The 20,098-nt window shown below is 42.6% G+C and overlaps 1 protein-coding gene across 1 annotated transcript; it reads left to right on the top strand.

The window, feature by feature from the left end:
- Positions 1-42: 42 nt before the first annotated feature.
- On the top strand, positions 43-20,098 carry LOC119720387 (WD repeat-containing protein 1-like). Its single transcript, XM_038190050.1, has 16 exons — positions 43-195; positions 2,062-2,183; positions 3,734-3,824; positions 4,731-4,878; positions 6,248-6,428; positions 7,368-7,445; positions 7,658-7,741; positions 8,816-8,907; positions 9,887-10,028; positions 11,118-11,199; positions 13,944-14,097; positions 15,120-15,201; positions 15,299-15,406; positions 16,223-16,387; positions 18,218-18,365; positions 19,354-20,098. The coding sequence occupies exons 1-16, from the start codon at positions 174-176 to the stop codon at positions 19,452-19,454; spliced, it is 1,800 nt and encodes a 599-aa protein (XP_038045978.1). The 5' UTR covers positions 43-173; the 3' UTR covers positions 19,455-20,098.

Below are 20,098 nucleotides of genomic sequence, written 5' to 3' on the forward strand. Positions count from 1 at the left end.
TCTTGCGATGTGTACAACTAAACGTGCGTACTTGGCCGGCGGCGCCGCGGAGTGCTAATGTGGAACATGCAGCTCGCATGCCGCATTGATTTGTGTGGGAGTCGAGTAGGAACTTAGCTTGTCGTAACTTACACTTTTGCTTCATTTGAGCTGGAAAGAACCACAGTGCAAAGATGCCGTTCAGTTACGAGAAAAGTGAGTATTACGGAGAAGCATTTGTGTCTCTTTGATTTTGTTTTTGGTGTGAGATTTAGGCAGTGATGTCCAGATTGTTTCGGAGACACATCCCGGAAGTGATTACCTTTCATTCATTGAACATTGTATAATGTACATGATGTACCGGTATGTTGTGCTTGCCGGTCGGCTGGCTCCCATTTTTCATTGTTTTGGCTGTGGCTATAATTACGGCCAGTGGCGTAGCCAGGATTTTTTTCAGTGGGGGGCGCTGGGGGGGGGGGCTGGAACATTTCATGGGGGGAAGTCATGTAGATCAATGATAATTTTTTTAGAAACTCAAAATCTCAATGGGGGGGGGGGGGGGGGGGCGACTGGGCAATGCTGGGGGGCGACAAGGTTTCATGGGGGGGGGGGGGGGGGCTGTCACCCCCCCAACCCCCACCCCAACCCCACCACCCCCACCCCAACCCCACCACCCCCAGACATCATACAGTGATCATTCAATAAGGTTATGGCTGTGATCTACCAACGCACTGTCTATGCACGTACACCATGTACATTGAACATACAAACACGTACGTGAAGCAGGGGCCGGGACACGACCGTGACCTGTGTCAAAAAACAAACTCCGCATGTAGATCGGGGGATGCACCTACGACTGTACTCTTGTACCGTGCCTTGTCATGAAACAGTCGTAGGTGCATCCCCCGATCTAAATGCAGAGTTTATTTTTTATCATTGAAGCCCCATTACTTTGTCTTTGACATATGGAGAAGCCAGTAGGTGCTTTCAAAGGCATTTTTTTTTTAGAAATTGCAACATTGACCATACTTCCTTAGTGGGACGTTAGTAGTACGACAGACCAACATCCCATATGTCAAAAAAAGGAGTTCTAGCGCCCAAGTTAGTGGGACTAACATTTTCCATTTGTTGTCAAACTCCAACCGGAGGAAAGAATGTTGCATCCTGACGCCACTTTTTTCATCATCTCGATGTCGGTCAGTCTGACTCAGTCATTGCATGAGAAACATTCCCAGTTTTGTCAGGAAATACTTTGAAAATGCACTCAACTCTCCATAGATTGTATACACAACCAAAGAAGTGGCGTCTGGATACTACATTCTTTCCCTTTTTCTTTGTGGCCGCCATTGTATATTCACAATGACTTTTATTAAACATATATTCATTCCTGAAAATTGACTCATTTCACTGAAGGGAAGAAATTAGGCCTAATTACCGGTTCGTATACATACATGAACTATACAGTCTATGAATCATGGCCTTGGACATACATGTAAAAAAAAAATTCCAACTTTCACTCGGGAGATAACGCACCGAATATACAGTGTTTATGCGTCGGTGAAGGGCAAAACCTAATTTGATTTACATCACCCCGGCGCAAAATTCCATCTTATGAATAGTTAATGCGGTTAATCAGATTAGAACCAGCCAACCGTTCCCGTTAGCTCGTTGGTCGAGAGGTAAGACATCTGCACTAGAAAGCAGGAGGTCGTGGGTTCGAGTCCCACCCGAGTGATTTTTTTTCTCCAACTTTCACTCGGGAGGTAACACACTGAGTATACAGTGTTTATACATCGGTGAAGGGCAAAACCTAATTTGATTTGATGTATCTATAGTTATAATATTGGTAAGAGTGTAGCTAAAACTCCCGTTCCAGTGTTAGCCAACAAAGATCCATATTTATGTTATTACCTTATATTGAACTCACCAAAATAGCTATGATGTTGAAAAGCTACAGGAATGGCGTAGAGAGAGGGCAGTGTTTTGCATTCAGAGGGAAATTGTTGGGTAGAGAATGCCGACAGCAACAACAACGAAAGCATCGCTTTAAAAAGAAATTGTCACCTTTTCTTTGTTTTTCAGAGAGTGTTTTTGCCGCGCATCCCAGAACGGAGCGAGCCCGTGCATTTAACCTCGGCGGGGACCCAAAGGGCAAGACCTTCCTGTATACGAACGACACCAACGTCTACATTAGAGATATTGAGGTAAGCACGTTCCCAACATTGTTCCTCCCCCGTATAGTACATTCATTCATTCAGTTGTTCATTCACACAATCCTGATGACTTGATGAGTTGGGCCCAACTGTCCCTGTCGAGCATAGTGTTGGAAAGAGATGGCCTGTTCAGATCAGTTTCCAACTCGATAGATGTTTTCAGGATCATGTTGGGACGACCTCTACGAGGAGGGGCATCAGGCTTCTGGAGAAGAACATGACTAGCTGGCTCATTATTGCGATGCTGTCTGATGATGGTGGAGATAAGGGGAAGGGCACCGTATAAAACAGAGTTAGGAAGATGTTGTGGCCAAGATTCTGTACAGCACGCAACATTCGTGTATAGGTGCCACCAATGGATGTAGAGATTTGATTGGTCAGGGCCCAGGACTCACATCCGTAGAGGAGGATGGATTCCACTGAAGTCTTAAAGATCTTAAGTTTGGTGGCCATGGAGATCGATGATGGCCAGACTTTCTTCAGTGAGAACAGAGCAGACCAAGCTTGAGCTTTTCTACAGTCGACATCATGAGCTGTTGTTGGTGTATAGCACACGTTCCTGTCAAATTCCAACCAATTGTTCAACCATCTCCTTAGCCCCCACCCGTTCCTCCTCTCCTTAACCCCCGTCCCCTCAAACCTATTGTAGAGTTGTGCCTTACCACTTTGAGAGTTGTGAAACCCTACCCTTTTGGCAACAATCAATATTTATTCGCTCTGGACCAAAAGTCATGCGAACTGCTCTTGCAAAATGAGACCGAATTGGGCAGTGGGCACAGACCTTAACCCTAACCGAACTCAACCCATCAAAGTTCAACAGCAGGTTTTGTTTAAATCTGTTGGGATAGGTACAGTACCCCTGAACTGATGGTCTTTTACAATGGGGTTGGCATACCTCCAGAAACGAAGTCCAACAGTGTGTGTGTACAATTTCCCATGTGGGTGTTGGAATTTGCCTGAATGGGTACGGTTCCTAGTAAATTATGCTGGGGAGTTAGGGTTAATGAAGAACAAGCGCGAGTGCACAATAAGGTCTGGCCTGGTTCCGGAATGTTTCACTTCATATGCAAAATAGACCCGCATGCGCATTGATCGAGACATAGGGGCGTGTTCCGAAAACTTTCGCCAAGAGTGCATTTACCGGCGACAGCTTTGCATTTCGTAAATTTATGGTCAATTGGTAGTTATATTTGATGGGAAACCTAGGGGGGCCGATTTTGGTCAATTTTCTGGGGACGGACCAACCGACCGATTGATCAGGAAGTGACATTTAGAAGCTTCTGCCAGAGCTTAAAAATGCAAAAACAAAATGGCGTGATTTTTTTTTTCTTTGAATTTTCAGAGTTACATGTATTGTTAGCTTTGATATCATCCACACATATTTTACTATAAGTACTTTAAAATCGTGGAAAAACAGGGATTTTTTAGAGTAAAAACAGTTGGCATCTTTCATTTTCACAAATACAAACCTCGATACTGAAATTTGACGTTTGTGTCGTGTTCATGTCTTGATTGATTTGTGATTTGTTTCTCTGTATCAGAATCCTGCAATATGCGACATTTATTGCGAGCACAGTGCCCAGACGTCCGTGGCCAAGTACGCTCCCAGTGGGTTCTACATAGCATCCGGAGGTACATGATGTTGAGCGCGGTGTTTGGTTTGTTTTAAATCCAGGAGCTGCTATGCTGAAAATATTGCTTAGCATTGAGTTAAAAAATCAGAATAGAAAGCAGGTCTGTAAAATGCGCTAGAAAGTGGATTTTTTTTTTTTATTAAAGCTGTAGTCCATCATTTGCAGCTATCCAAAAAGTGACTGACGTAACTATTGTTGAAAAACGTACTTAGCTGAAAGATAGTATGGGGACTAAACTCCCTGTGAAATTATTCTTTCTGGCATGCTGTCATTTTGAAGAAATCAACGAAAGAAGGCCTTTCCAACGGTGCTTCTTTAGACGCACCGTTGGAAATTTCTGTTAGTAGTTCGTTTTTTTATTCAGCGAAGCGTGCGCAAGCGTTGACACGACGCACATGCACGCGTGCGGTTGCTATGATTCGTCGGATCAGTGCGCGACATCGCGTAGCTGCATTCGGCTCAGTAAGAACGTGTCTCAGACGCTGAATTCAGGCCCAATTCAAAACATGATTCAGCAGCTTTTGATGTGAAATCGGGATCCTAGAATGCTGTTTTTCTCGAAATATACAGCTGAAGCTGAGCTGAAACTTCATCAGGTTACTTGTTCAGCACCCTTCTTCAGATTTTGAGTAGGTGTGTTGCTTCATACAAACAAAATGCACAAATTACAAATGATGGACTATACCTTTAAAAGATACTGCTCAAAACTGCAAAGAAAATGCACTCATTAGATGTTAAGAGAAGTCTGCTTTATGTTGCAGACGTCATTTTGGATTGATAGAAAATTGTGGATGGATAGATTGATTGACACTAGCTTGACCAAAACTAAAAAGGGGCCCGTAACTACACAATCGCCACATTATGTATGGTGTTTCATTTTTCTTTCTTCCTTCCTTTGTTGCAGATGTTACTGGTAAGGTACGTATCTGGGACACCACCCAAAAGGAGCATATTCTGAAGTATGAGCACCAGCCAATCTCTGGCAAAGTCAACGACATCGCCTGGGGCCCCGAAAGCAAAAGACTTGCCGTGTGTGGCGAGGGCCGTGATAAGTGAGTGTCAAATCTTTTTAGACCCATTTTTTTAAAAACAAGACAGTCAACTATGAATCACTACAGAGGAGCACCGCTATAACGAACGTCGTGGGATCCACAGAAATTGTTCGCAATAGCAATCGTTCGGTATAGCGATTTTAAGCTGCCGGTGCTCCGGTACTCACTTTTCAATAAATAACACCCTGCAGAACTTCACCCTGCACGCCCTGGTAGTTACTGAAAGACAACTTCGAACACGTGCCGACTATTGAGTAATGTAATTTCACAGTTGTTGACCTTACTACCTACAGCAATGGGTGGCTGGCCCCTTCTATTCCTTGGGGAAATAATGTAGCCACGTGTTGCTCTTCTGTTGACATTTTTCAATAACAATGTTCGGTACGTTTTGTTCACAAAAATCGGGAGCCAAGGATGATGTTCGGTATAGCTGAATGTTAGGTATGAGCTCCGTGCGCTGACTAAAGAGGGCGCCCTTTTACCTAACAACGACGTCCCATGGGCGGGACATTTCGCTGGTTGTCGCGCACCGTTCCTTGTGTGTGACGCGCATACACCAGGGGATTTGTTCTATGTACACGCAGTGGCCGCGCTTTGCAGCAAATGAATTGCAGTCAGGCAAGATGGCGTCGGTCGGTCACCCCCAACTGTACTTCCTTTGCCGGTGAGGGGGTACTCGTAAACGGAGCAGATAGCGGTGTTCGGTATAGCGATGTTCCACTGTATATTAAATAAAAAATATAAAAAATAATGGAATAGTAAATAACATTAACGGAAAGCTAAATGTATGCGTACTCTATTAACCTTAACCTTCCCATACCAAATCCTCCAACATCCTCCCTGCAAAATGGAGGATTTTGCAGGATCCAGGAGATATGGCAAAAATGTGTGGCTGATTTTGGAGGATGCGCTGTGTCAAGGTCTTGGGCCGGACCTTGTGTTGTTTATATGCTCAGCCGTGGATAAATTGAGGCCTAGATAATACTTGAAATCCTCCGCACTGCTCCAGGATGTCACTGGCTCTGTCTCAACGTATCCAGAGTGATTGCTGGAGGATTGTGCAGGATTGGGGCAGTGGTCACCCTCCAAGGACCGCATTCAAGAAATTACGGAGGATTTGCAGGATTGAGATCCTCGTTTGGTCGAAACAATGACGTCACACAGCCATAACTGAAGACGCGAAAACCCTGACCAATGACCAAAGCGGAAACACGTTTCTGGTCACGGTCGCGAAAACACGCCCCAGAGCTCTCATGAGTACTGAAGAGCGCCATGTATAATTGTCCACGCATGGAGTGCATAGAAAGTGCAAGACTAACCATTGAATAGCTGCACGAAATCAAAGTCTTTTTTTTTTTGCGTTACCCAGGTTCGCTGCAGCAATCCTTTGGGATTCCGGTACTACCATTGGTAAGCTGAACGGAAGCGCTAATCACTGCAATGCCATTGACTACAAGCCGACCCGACCCTACCGCATTGTAACTGCCTCGGAGGATATGACAACATCATATTATGAAGGGATACCCTTCAAATTTAAGACACAGCTCAGAGTGAGTAAATTCTCTCTCTCTCTCTCAGTTTTGTCACCGTTTTCACGAATACAAGGGCAACTTGACATGCCCATCTCTGTTGTGAATATAGTGTAGTGCTGCAGCCGAACCGCCGAACCGAACTAAAAAAGCCGAACTTGGCTTTCTGAACCGAACCCGAACCTAACCGAACCCAAAAGTCGGTTGGGAAGAGTTCGGCAAGAATTTGTTGATAGCGCTAGGTATGTTAAAGCTTGCAATGAAAGGGCAAAATTAGCGTGCACGGATGATTGAATTTACCGTGTTGAAAAGTCACCGCATTCATCTTCATTATTTACGTTGTTCTAGCCAGGCATACAATAGGATATCGGGGCCGATACGCTTTGAAAAAATTGTACGCACCTGCAATTCTCAGTAAAACATGCTTTATTGCTTTTGGATCACAGATATTATACATCTTTGACAAGAAAACTATTTCAACATCTCTCTTTGCCACCCTGGCACACGATTCCGAAGAAAGTCGGACAAAATCAATTTCAAAATGGCAGGCTGAGGTGATTCAACGACTGTTTCATGAACCAACAAATTCATACACAAACAGCCATCGTAAATGCTGTTGTTATCATGTTATTAAGAAGTTTAGATTATTTAAGACGTTGCACAGCTACGTCAAGTTTTGTGAAATCAATCGTAATTTTATTGTGCAGCTGCGCAACAAATTTGTTGCGTATGTCTTTAACGCATGGCGCAAGCTACTCACTTTTTCGTGAAATCGACTGCTGCACTTGTATTATTAGCATCTTAGTTGCTTTGCTGCAACCCCCTCTTGACTTTCCAGCAACCTCGTTAAAAAATGACAATATTTCTCATGGAATTTTGAAACTTTCTCAGGGAAAATTGAGGGAGTTTTGTTTTCATAAAGTCATTATATTTATATTCCTTGCCCTTTCCTCGCTGCAGGAGCACTCCAATTTTGTGAACTCAACCAAATTCTCCCCTGACGGTAATTTCTTTGCTTCCGGAGGCTCTGACTCACAGGTAGGTTTGAATAGGTCCTTTGCATAAGGGCAGCCATCTTTTGAGGTGCGGCATACCGGCTGTGACCGAATCAGCCAAATTCCCAACTTCACGACTTTTTCGTGTTCTATTTGAAACTCTTATGTCATGCATAAATCTACTTATCGTCTTAAATTTTAAGATTGGGTCAAGACAATTGCATGAATTTTATTACTTATTTTTTTCCTCCTTAGGTGTTCTTGTACACTGGAAAAGACGGTGAGAAGGTTGCTGAGCTGCTAGACGGGAAGAAGGCCCACGAAGGCGGTGTTTATTCGGTGAGTGTTCTTATAATGAGCAATAATTTTTTCTTTGTAAGAATAAGAAGTGTTGTTTTTTGGAAAAGACCAAAACAGTGGTGCCGACATTTGGGTTTTGGTTTTTTTTTTTACTCACCCTGTACTATGCTAAACTTTTAACAAAGGCTATAGTCACCAGCAGTCAGATCTTATGTCAAGCAAATACTTTGTCTAGTCAAACTGGGTCAACAGACAAAGCAGGCAAGTTGTGGTCACAGCTGTTTTATCACTCACCCAGAGTCAAAGCATAGCTGTATCAAGTTACTTAATCAGTCCAAGGCAGTCAATCCTGCTTTATGTTGGCTGAGAATTCTTACGGATTGAAAACAGTCACTTGATTGATTTTGGCTGCAAGGACAACTTGGCACAGAATGTATGTTTGCAAAGGAGGGTTAATGTGTCTGACAAGTACGTCCGAATTTACGGAGTTGCCCTATTTAAAATTAGACCGTGATTTTGCTTATTTTTAACAGTTTAAAGGGAATGTACAGCATTTGCTTTTGCTGCAAATTTCAGAAATAAGTGGATTTGGAGGATTAGTATGTTATAGCAAATACTGTTAAAATGACTTTTTTTCACGTTTGGGCTTGTAGATGCTGGAAAAACCAAGAAAACCAATCACGTTCTTGTAGTCTGGTTCCCTGACCCCACTTAAGATGTAACGTAGCAATTTATAGACATTGAGGAATTGTAAGGTCTGAGAATCAGTCTAGCAGGCTGGTACCCCTTCACAGATGTATAATCAATTGCCAAAAAAAATGCAAAATAACTAATTATGAAAAATTAGGAGCATTTTTTGAGAAAAGCCATTTTTCTCCAATGCTGGTCGGCCGACCAGCGTTGGAAAAATACCATTTTTCTTGAAAATGTCAGCACACCAGACGCCACGATTTTACAGGATGCTTTAGACTGTCATTCCCTAACAATCCAGTAAGGTATTTCGTGATAATTTGATAATTTTGTTTTGTGATGCTTGCAAATGTTGTATCTTCCCTTTAAAACCCCATCGGTTAACAGTTTTTTCTCCTTTTTTGTGTGTGTGTGTCTTTGAAGGTGTTCTTCAGTCCCGACAGTAAACGGCTCCTCACTGCATCTGCCGACAAAACTGTCAAAATGTGGGATGTTGAAACCCAGCAGCTTATCACGTAAGCCAATAGATTTGGAATCCATTTGCATTGGAATCCTTGTCGAAATCTACACGGTTCCAACCCTTGTCGATTTCTAAAAATTTCAACATGGTTCGATTTCGCTATGTTTTCACACTACTCATCGCAAACCCAGCGTTTTTGCCACATGTGTAATGTTTCGACCTGTGTATTGCGCGATCGTTTCACACTCAGCCCTACACGTGTTTTGTAGCTCCATGGATGGTCAGCCCAACCACGGACCCGCACTTCATGCCAGTCTTTTTTCTGATTTCGGGCCCATTTTACGTCGGAGGATAAACTATTCTGTAACTTCTAGCACCATCGAAAGCATATGCGAAGAACGTACGCAAAAAACCAAGCGTGGTCGGCCGCTTCTACTTTCTAGTGCTTACGAAAAAGCAAGCGCGGTCGGCAGGTGTAGCGTGAATATCAGGTGTTATGAAATACGGACTCAATAAGGTATTGTGCATGCTCATGCATAGATAATTAGGAGAGGGACCGGTCACGTGAAAGGGTTTAACCAATAAAAGGGAAAAGAGTCGGATTTTCACACGAGTCCGATTTTCATATCACACCGGTGGTGGCGCGACAGGGCAGCAGGTCAAAGGTTATTTGTATGTTCGTTGCATGCTAAAAAGTAAACTACAGCGTGATGCTGCATGCATGCACTCGTACTCCGGCCGGTCCGCGTCCGATGAGTCGATATGCGGTTGAACACGGGTCGAACGTAACCCAGAAGTGTTCACACTACGGCTTTCAACACGTGTCAGACTTCTTGACACGGATCGAGAATTCTCAACCCACCTCCCGAGTAGGGTTAGTTTCGACACGGGTCGAGCGCTCTACACGGGTCAGTGCCGTGTTCAAATGTTGTAGTGTGCAAAAGGTTAGTCCATTTTACATGTGTCGGACCCGTGTACAACACAGAGATTTTTCCCTTAACTTAGCAATTTTTCTTGTCTTTTTCATACTCTAGGACTTTTAAGATGGGCACGGTGGTTGAAGACCAGCAGCTTTCTCTCCTGTGGCAAGGCGATTACATGTTGTCTACTTCCCTCGCGGGTTACATCAGCTACCTGGACAAGAACAACCCTGACACCCCGCTGCGGGTTATCAAGGTGAATTGAATCAGTAATAATAAGTACACATAATAGCGGTGGTGGAGCACTCTTCAAACATCTGTATTAAAGGAAATATACAACATTTGCAAACATCGAACATCGAAAAATAAAACTACCAAGTTTTTATGAAATACCTTACTAGGATGTTGGTAAATGACAGTCTAAAGCATCCTGTAAAATTATGGCACCTGGTGTGAAGTAATTTTCAAGATAATGGTATTTTTGTAAAAAAATTCCAACGGTGGTCGGCTGACCACCGTTGGAAAAACTATTTTTCCACTACTGCTCCAAATTTACCGTTTTTTTTTTTTTTTTCAGTCCAAATTTTGTTTGCTATTGGTTACATGTTCACGAACGGGTGCAGGCCAGCTAGACTGGTTCCCTTACCTTACAATTTTCCGGCATTTGTAAATTGATTTATTTTATATTTAGTGGAGTCAGGGAAGCAGACTACTTGAACATTTTTGTTTTTCTTGGTTTTTCCAGCATTTTCGAACACAAAACTTCAAACATGTCAGTGTAACAATATTTGATCTGTTATACTAACCCCTCAAATAGTTCATTTCTGAAAATTAATGCAAAAGCCAATGATGTATATTCCCTTTAAAACCAATGAGGGGCCTGGTTACTGATAATGACCCGAGTTGAAGCCCATTCATAAATACCTCTTTTTGTCAAAAATGAAAAATAAATCACCAAATTCTGACAATGTTTTGTTCAATAATGTTGACTCCATGTTCAGGCCACTTCTATGGTGTGCATCGCGCGTGGTGTTCTTTCAGCAAAACGAAAACAATTCTCATAGGGATGCATGTGAATTGTTTTCGTTTTGCTAAAAGAACACTTTTTTGTGATCCGTGGACAGAACTTTAAAAACGGTGTTTGTGTTCAAAACTCTGTAACTTAAAAGGTACACAAGTGATTTGAATGATTCTTGTACTAAAAGAAAGCTCATTGATTGGGCTTTCATATCCTAGATTTTGAAAGTGCTACAGGCAAAACGTCATTCAAAAATTGGTCCTGCCATTTGGGTTTCGTTTTTTTTTACTCACCCTGAATATAGTTATTTGCTATCTCTCTCTGCAGGGTCACAACAAGAACATCTCTATGATGGCCCTGTCCAGCGACACCAAGTCCATTTATTCAGCTGGCCTAGACAACAAAATCCATATCCTTTTCAACCCATTAGAATATGTACAACATTGTATTAGGCCAAGTAAAGGCACAATTGCAGAATACCCTGCCACTCAATCTATGCACCTTGTAGGGCGCAGACCAGTAAATCGGTCCGAAATTGCCTACGCCGGCCAAATCACGATTTGCATGCCCTCAAAATCTTCAGTATTTGAGCATGCTGTGGGCCATGAACTTGAGGGTTTGTAAAAAATGTGGGTGGAAGCCGTGCACAGGACTGGGAGATTGCAGTTCTGTGTAATTTGAATGTAATTTGGACCCTAAAAGCGCTCTATTTTGCAATGGAGTGTAGGCATCGTTTTTCAAAATGGCGATGGGCTTCAGGACTATTTTCAGGGGTGATCATCTTCAGATGGAAATTTCTCCTAAAAGTCATCATTTGACCCCCCGAAAATTGAAAAGAAAATGAAAGATGATGAAATAAGCTTTAATTTGATGTGTGTCTCGAACACCTTGGAGAGGTGTGTCTCGAACACCTTGGAGAGTTGTGAGTATTTTTCCCGAATTTTTGAAGTGGGAGCATTTACCATTGGGGTCTATGGAAGTTTATTTACTGGTCTGCTACCTGTAGCTAGCTACGGAGTCACGGTTGATTGCCCTCAATAAACCACCTCAGCGCTACCTGTACGTACTAGGCCTACACACGTCATGCTCCACTGCACTCCCACTCCGTATCAGCGTAGCCGCCAACAGGGTAGTTGGTTTGGACTTAGAAGTTTTTCAGCAATTCCCATTCCCTTTGTATTGCTTCGTTCTCAAGCATATCAAGAAGACTCCCACTCCGTATCCGTGTAGCCGGCAACAGGGTAGTTGGTTTAGACTTAGAATTCTACCAGCAACCCTCATTCCTTTTGTGTTGCTTCGTTCTCAAGCATATCAAGACAAGGGGACTCCCACTTCGTAGCTACATAGCCGGCAACATGGTAGTTGGTTTAGACTTAGAATTTTTCCAGCAACCCCCATTCCTTCTGTGTCGTTTCGTTCTCAGGGGACCCCCACTAAGTTTCTTTTCCAGTGATTCCAACCGCGTAGCCAGAGATTTTTAGGGGTGTATTTCTGAGTGGCGGGGTATTTTGCAATTACTCCCAAGTAAAAACGTAAACCAGTTTCTCCTCCCCGCCCGCTTCCTTTTTTCCCGTCCGACTCTCTTTTCTTTTTATTCATACATTTGCTATATCTTGTAAATATATTGTCAATTCATTGTATTCTTATTTGTTTCCTACAAAATTGAAAGGGTTATGGCTCATTTGGACACAATTTTGCATCAGCAAAAGAGTCCAGAAAATGGAAGAATCAATCCGCCATCTTTGGAAAATCAGCCATTTTCCAAAAGAAAAAAAACGTGCTAGCCTCCTTCATTTTTTCAAAAGCCCGGACAAGAAACGATTTAATTTTGTTCCTCATCAGGTGAATCCATCAAATGCAAGCGCTCTGCAGTACAGGGAGAAATAGGCAAGTCGGTTTTGGGGTGGCACGGGGACAAAATATGTTGAGCTTGATCTTTCAGCTTTCACCGATCTACAGTCAGATTCACTGCTCATCTCAGCACACAGATTTGTTGGGCATGGAGCAGGGTTTTGCTGATCAGAAACAGTTCATGCAAAACGAACAGGCTGAGCGACTATGGGCTCCATGCGCCAACAAAAGAGGGCGTGTTTCTAATAATAATAATAAATAATAACAGGTTCTTATATAGCACTTTTAACTAAGATCAAAGCGCTTTACAGTATTATTACCCCTGATCATTGGGCCAATTAAACATTCCAAATACCATCTCAGCTCCCTGGGGAGTATACAGCTCGATGCAGCCTGTTAGGCGCAAGCAAGCTAATTCAATCACAAATAACCATCTCTGCCCTCACAGGTACCCATTTACTCCTGGGTGGAGAGAAGCAATGAGTGACAAAGTGCCTTGCCCAAGGGCACACACACCTTCCCCCCGCCAGGACTCGAACCCACAACCTGCAGCTTTACCCGCAGACCACGAATCAGTGCCCTTAAAGCTATAGTCCATCATTTGCAGCCATCCGAAAAGTAACTGGCGTAATTATTGTTGAAAAACAAACTTGGTTGAAAGATAGTAAGGGAACTAAACTCCCTGTGAAATTATTCCTTCTGGGAAGCTGTCATTTTGAAGTAATCAACGAAAGAAGGCATTTCCAACGGTGATTCTTAAGAAGCACCGTAGGAATATTTAAATTAGTAGTTCGTTTTGTTATTCAGCGCAGTGCGCACAAGTATTGGAACGACGCACACGCGCGCGCGGTTGTTATAATTCGTCGGATCAGTGCGCTACGTCGCGTATGGCTGCAATTCAAAACAATTCAAAACATGATTCAGTAACTTTTGATTTGAAATTGAGATCTTAGAATGCTGTTTTTCTCGATATGTACAGCTGAAGCTTAGCTGAAACTTCATCAGGTTAGTTGTTCAGTATCCTTCATTAGATTTTGAACCCTTTTGTTGCTTCAAACGAACAAAATACACAAATTACAAATGATGGACTATAGCTTTAACCACAAGGCCACTTTTCTACCACTTTGACGGAACGTGGACGGAACACACAGCGCGTGCGTACTGTCCTGTACATTATCTGTGCTGATTAAATGTCTATTCTTATATCATTCATGACTTTATCCCCTTTTATTCCATGGAGGCTGCTCAAGCCCTTATGATATTCATTCTATTCCTCGGAGTCTTATTCCTTGACTGTCACACTGTGCTGGGATGCCGAGAGTGGCGAGTGTGACGTTGCCGGGGGAAAGGCCCACACCAACATGGTGACGGCCATGAGCACCAACGGCAACATAGTAGCCTCCGCTGGGATGGACGACGTGGTTCGGTTCCTCGACACGGAAACCAAGACGTTCACGTGAGTAACGCTCCATGGAAGGGGGCCATTATTGCCAAAACACCGCCATGTTATGTTATCAAAGTGACCTTTGATTGTGCAGTTGCAAGTGAGTCACCAAAGCGCTCAACCAATGACAAACAACCAAAGCAGTTTTTGGTTACGACTGTCGAAATGCTTCCCTGCTTCCTGAGTCATCAGCCACGTCCAATATGGACATGACTGTGGCTACGCACACTAGAGTGCACCAACGGCGAAAACGAAAGCTGTAGCTACAAAAATAAACCCTTTCAACACGGCCATACTTTTGTCTATCAAGTTCTGAATCGTGCATTCTACCATGGGCTGATATACAAATAATGAATGTTTGTGAATGCAATAGTAAAAATAATTTCGTGAGGTGACAGAAGGAACGTTCCATTCCATCTTTGTCATCTGATTGGTTAGTCTGAGTATCACCCGTTCTTCACGGAGCCCATCTCCGGAAGAAAGTCTGATGTATCTTTGCATGCGTGACGTCTTTTCATTCCGAAATCTGGACTAAGAGGACAATTTTGATGCCACGTTTTTGTAATAAAACAACCTGTACAAAAATGCTACTCATCGTGGGCGTGATGTTTACGTTTAATTTGAGAATTAGTATTTTATAGCAAATATCTTTCCACTGCGCTGTTTAAAATTTTGTGTTTATGGATGCTGGGGGAGAAAAAAACAAGAAAAAACGCTGCTCTTGTGGTCTGGTTCCCTGACCCGTCGCTTCAGACGAAACGGAATGATTTAGAAACATCTAGGAATTGTCAGGTTCCCTAACCAGACTGGCCAGCTTGCTCCCATTCATAGATATGTAACTGATTGCAAACAAAATATTCCAAAAATTGATACAAAAGTCCACTTTTCTTGAAAAAGACAGCATTCCAGGTGCATCGATTTCTCAGGATGCTAGTTTTGTTTTGTGATGTTTGCAAATGTCGTATAGTACCTTTAAAGCTATCATCCCAAAAAACGTAAAAGTACAATTTTGGTTTTGTTGATGTCAATTGCAGTGATGATGTGATCGGACTGGACAAACAGCCTCAATGCATTACAACCAAGGGAGATTTGATGGTGGTCGGCACAGTCGAAGATGTAAGTCTGAATTCTCAATAACCTAGGGAGACTTGCAGACATCTTTAAGTGTCATTAATGTGCCTGACTGTCGCTTGTACCCCTTAACCCTCCACAGATTTGCCTGTTCAAGAATAAAGCCAAAGTTTGCTCGGAGGCAGTCCGCTACACTGCCAAAGCGGCCCACTTGAGTCCCGCGGGGAACTTTTTAGCTGTTGGCGGAAGCGTAAGTGTTCCTTTCCTGTGAATGGTTTCTGTAATTACTCTATTCCCCATCCCCATATCCTTCAGAATCTACTAGATGTTTTTCAGAGAAGTATTTAGGACTAATGAAGGGTAGATTCTGACCTTCTAAGGGTTATCAACGGCAAAGTCTTCTTCATTAACCCTGCCAGACGAAACACAGTGAAAGTCTGGTGCACTTTGATGCATTGGATTCCTGGTTTGCAGGTAATTCTGCAGGTTGTGGGTTCGAATCCAGCCTGGGGTCATGGTGTGTGTGCCCTTGGGCAAGGGACTTTGTCACTCTTCCTTCTCTCCACCCAGGAGTAAATGGGTACCTGTGAGGGTAGAGATGGTTAGTGTGGTCGATTTAGCTGCTTTGCACGGAAATGGGCCTTATGCACGAGTTCGCTATTTTATCGTGTTCCCTGAATGTACAGGGTGATTAAAAACAAACGCAACCCAAATGTCGCGACCCTTGGTTTAGTGAAGTCCTGCATGTAGCACTTTCAAAATCTGGGATATGAAAGCTCAATTCATGAGCTTTCTTTTAGTACAAGAATCATTCAAATCACTCATGTACTTTTCAAGCTACGGACTTTTAAACACAAGTTCTGTCCACGGATCACACAAAAGGTAAGTGTTCTTTCAGCAAAATGAAAACAAATCACATAGGGATGTGTGTGAATTGTTTTCGGTTTGCTGAAAGAACCGAGAGCCAAGTCAATAAACAATGTTATTTCGCTGACCAACATAAAGTAAGCCCAAGTTTTCTTGCTGAGCAGCTCTTGTGTTCTGTTTTTTCTTTTGTCACCTGCAGGACAGCAAGTTGCACATTTTTGACGTTTCCAACGACACACTGAAGGAAATAGATCAGCTGACCACACAACAACCCGTCTGTGCTGTGCAGTTTTCCTGCGACGGGACTTACCTGGCCTGCGGTGCCGACAAGAACGTCCTGCTCTGGAAAGTCCAGGATTTTGAGGTGAACTGACCCATTGCATACTACACGCAATAAATGTGTCGTAGTTGAAGTAAAAAAAACATACACAGTGAGATTAGGAGTTTAAATCCTATTTTCTTAAAAAAAAATTCAATTAAGTTGGCAGACTTTATTTACGATACTAAACTCAGTACCCCAAACTGTTATGTACCATTGGAAAGCTCTTGTTCCATAGTGTCCAGAAATATAAATATCTCAATTTAAAAAAAAAAAAAAAATGATCATTTTGCGTCGGCAGCAGCCGATTGCACATTACAGTGCGCAACTTACGCCATATGTAGGACTTACGCAACATATTTGTTGCGCAGCTGCGCAATAAACGTACGTTCGATTTCACGAAACTTGGCGTACCTGCACAACATTTTACATCAATTTAGATATCTTGGACGAGGATAATAACAACCTTTTTCAACGGCTGTTTGCGAATGTTTTTGTTCGGTCACGAAACAGTCGTTGAGTCACCTTCACCTGCCATTTTGAAAATAGTTTTGTCCGACTTTCCTCGGAATTGTGCGGCACGAGTAAAATAGTAAGTGTTCTTTCAGCGAAACGAAAACATAGGGATGCATGTGAATTGTTTTCGTTTTGCTGAAAGAACACATACCTTTTTTTGTGATTCATGGAATGAACTCCAAAACGGTGTGTGTGTTCAAAATGCTGTAACTTGAAAAGTACATGAGAGATTTGAATGATTCTTGTACTAAAAGAAAGCTCTATGATTGGGCTTTCTTATTCTAGATTTTGAAAGTGCTACAGGCAAAACTTCATTTAAAAATTCGTCCTGCCATTTGGGATGCATTTTTTTTTTTACTCGCCCTGTATTCGCTTTTTTTTTGGATGGGGGTGTATACATAGTATGCATATAGGCCGACCCTTTCTTCTAATTGATGAGTGAATGGAAAGATAGGCCACTTGTCGTTTGAATATAGCCGTAGTTTGTAACATCTTGTTTACAGTTGATTTTGTTTTCTGTGATTGAATCATGATGTTGAAACAGTTACATTTGTTTAATTTTTCAGTCAACATAACCTATTTTCTTGAAGCTTACATGGTAATTTTGACCAATACACAAAACGTTTTGGCTACATGTACTGCACGCGCCAACTATACTGTGTGCATAGCCATGTGATACAACGTACAGTGCATGTACACATGTAAACGATGTATGCAGTACATTGATATTGAAATTTTTATCCTTGTGGAGACATTTCTTTGTTCTCGTGTAGTAAAGTTTTCGAGTTTGAAAGTGTAGTTTCAAAATGCTCTTATTTTTAATAACCAGAATTAATTTCATTGGCTGAAATTTGGACTTGATATCCCTTTTCTAAAACTCTTCCATTTGCGACGGATCAACCCACCTTGGAAATTCCTAGTTTTTGAGTAAAATCCATATATCTATTTCGTGAAAACCTTGTGGAGACGTATTCATCTATAGAAATTGCCCTGTGGAACGTACCGGTATACAATCTTTTGTTCTCCTATTGTGTGCATGTCTCCAGAGGGCACGGTGTATCAGATCATCACACCACATGCCCTAGGCCTCAGCCTCAGTTACACATACAAAATAAGGTCAATTGGAACTGTACTACCACTTCCGGTAGGTATGTACATTTTGTAATGAAATGAAAAATTATGGCATTACAAAGAATCATTAATGGCAAGGTAAATTGTATTTAATTTTTTTCAACTGAAAAAAACAAAAAACAAAACAAAAATGACCGGAGATTTCCAGATTATTGGGTCAGTCGGATGAGGGCAACAACAATTTGATTTTCTTGGCCTTAACCCCCCTCTCTTGTCTTCTGTCTGTAGCCGTGCAATCACCTCTGGTCTTCCCACCGCGCTCGCGTCACATCGCTCAGCTGGAATCCTGAGAACAAACGCATTGCCACTGGCGGGGTGGACGGCAGTATCGGCATCTGGGATGTAGACAATCTCAAAGAAGGCAACCTGATCATGGGTAAGTACTGTTGTTTTCTTTTCCTGAAGGAAATTCTTCCCCAAAATGTCTGGGTAAAACAGCAACTTGACAATTTGGCAACATTAGGCCTTCAAACGTTTCCCTTGATTAGTGATTTTGTTTGACAATTTCATGAAACTGATCTACCAACAATTATCAGCACTGAACTTGGTTTTAAATTCTCTTCTACCATTTCCAAATCCTGTAAAACCCCCCTTCCAATGTCTGACTCAATTTTTTTTTTTTTCATAGAAATATATTCTATGGATTTATTGACACCCAAAAAACATAATGTCCGCCTGTGCATGACATACGTACTGAGCCAGCTAGGGTAGGGGAATATTTGTACATAATTCTGTAATATAGTGTTCTTGATTATCGGATTTGAACAGTGCCCCCATTAAAAGTATGGTACGAGCTATCCCCCCCCCCCCCCCCCCTATTGATTTTACATAGGCCAATTGTCCGGAGAAAAAACCTGTCTACATATCAGCATTGATTTGCTGACGAACACCCCCCCCCCCCTCCCAACAAAAAATCCTGGATCACCCCGAGTACGTATTTCAGAGTCGTAACATTATACACTGAGAAACAAATCTTTGAAGAAACTGTCGAGGTGACATTGATTAAATTATTTTCCAAAAATCACAAAGCATTCCAATATCAGGACTGCGTGTGTAATTCGCTCTTTTCACACTCCGCCATTGGGCATGCAGAGCCTCGATCTGGCAACTTTACACAATAGAAATAGCCGGTTCAGTGATCTGAACCCCGACACGGGAATCACTGAACCGGCAATATTTATTGTGTAAAGTTGCCAGATAGAGGCTCTGCATGCCCATGGCGGAAGTGTGAAAAGAGTGGATTAGAGCATTTCCATCTTTTGTTACGTTATGTGTTGTTATATATCAAGACTGGAACATAGTCTCTTTTGACTAAAACTTGTCCACATTTCTGACTTTTCTTTTGTTTTGTTTTTGCATGCCAGGCGCCCATCCCAAGTCCGTCATCACCGCGGTCGCATGGCGAGACAGCACCACCGTCGTGTCTACGGGGCACGACAAATGCATCAAGCAGTGGACAGTCTAGAAGACGTGGGGTCAAAGGTCATACTCAAATAGGTCAGGCCAAAGTTCATCAGGGAAAGGAGCAAGGCGCGTGGGCAGTGACATTCACAGGGCATACTTCTAATCTTCATATTTTTCTTCCGCATCCGTTCTGTATGAATATAGGCTAATCTTGCAATCGCCGTCACCGGGTGGCGCTGTACTCGTACGCAAGCTGCACGCATTCTTACTTTGCGGCACGCATGCAAATTGAAAACCTTACGGACTTCATGCGCAAACAGAAGCGATGCTTTTTTACAACTTTTAAAAGCAGTAGAGGGACACACGTCGTTCACGTACTTCCTGTGCGCGTATCGCGTGAAGTACGCACGTTTACTTTTATTTGGAATGTGTACAAAACAGTGGTGTCTTCGTGTGAAGCGCGGATGGTAATGCGTTCGAATGTCACACCAAGTGGTCTCCCTGCACTCTCCATTTCCAACCATTGAGGGGGTACTTGTGCGCGAAGTCCATTTGGTCGGAGGGGCATTGAGCGCACGTGTACCACCGGCACCCAAGCGCAGCTAGGCCAACTCGATCAATTCTAATTTAGAAACGGTCACATACTGCCGGAAAATTGAAATTTTGTTGCAGGAGTTTTTCCGATTTGATAGGCTGTAGATTTAT

The sequence above is a fragment of the Patiria miniata genome, unplaced genomic scaffold (assembly GCF_015706575.1).
Source record: "Patiria miniata isolate m_02_andy unplaced genomic scaffold, ASM1570657v1 HiC_scaffold_9, whole genome shotgun sequence".
NCBI lineage: Eukaryota > Metazoa > Echinodermata > Asteroidea > Valvatida > Asterinidae > Patiria > Patiria miniata.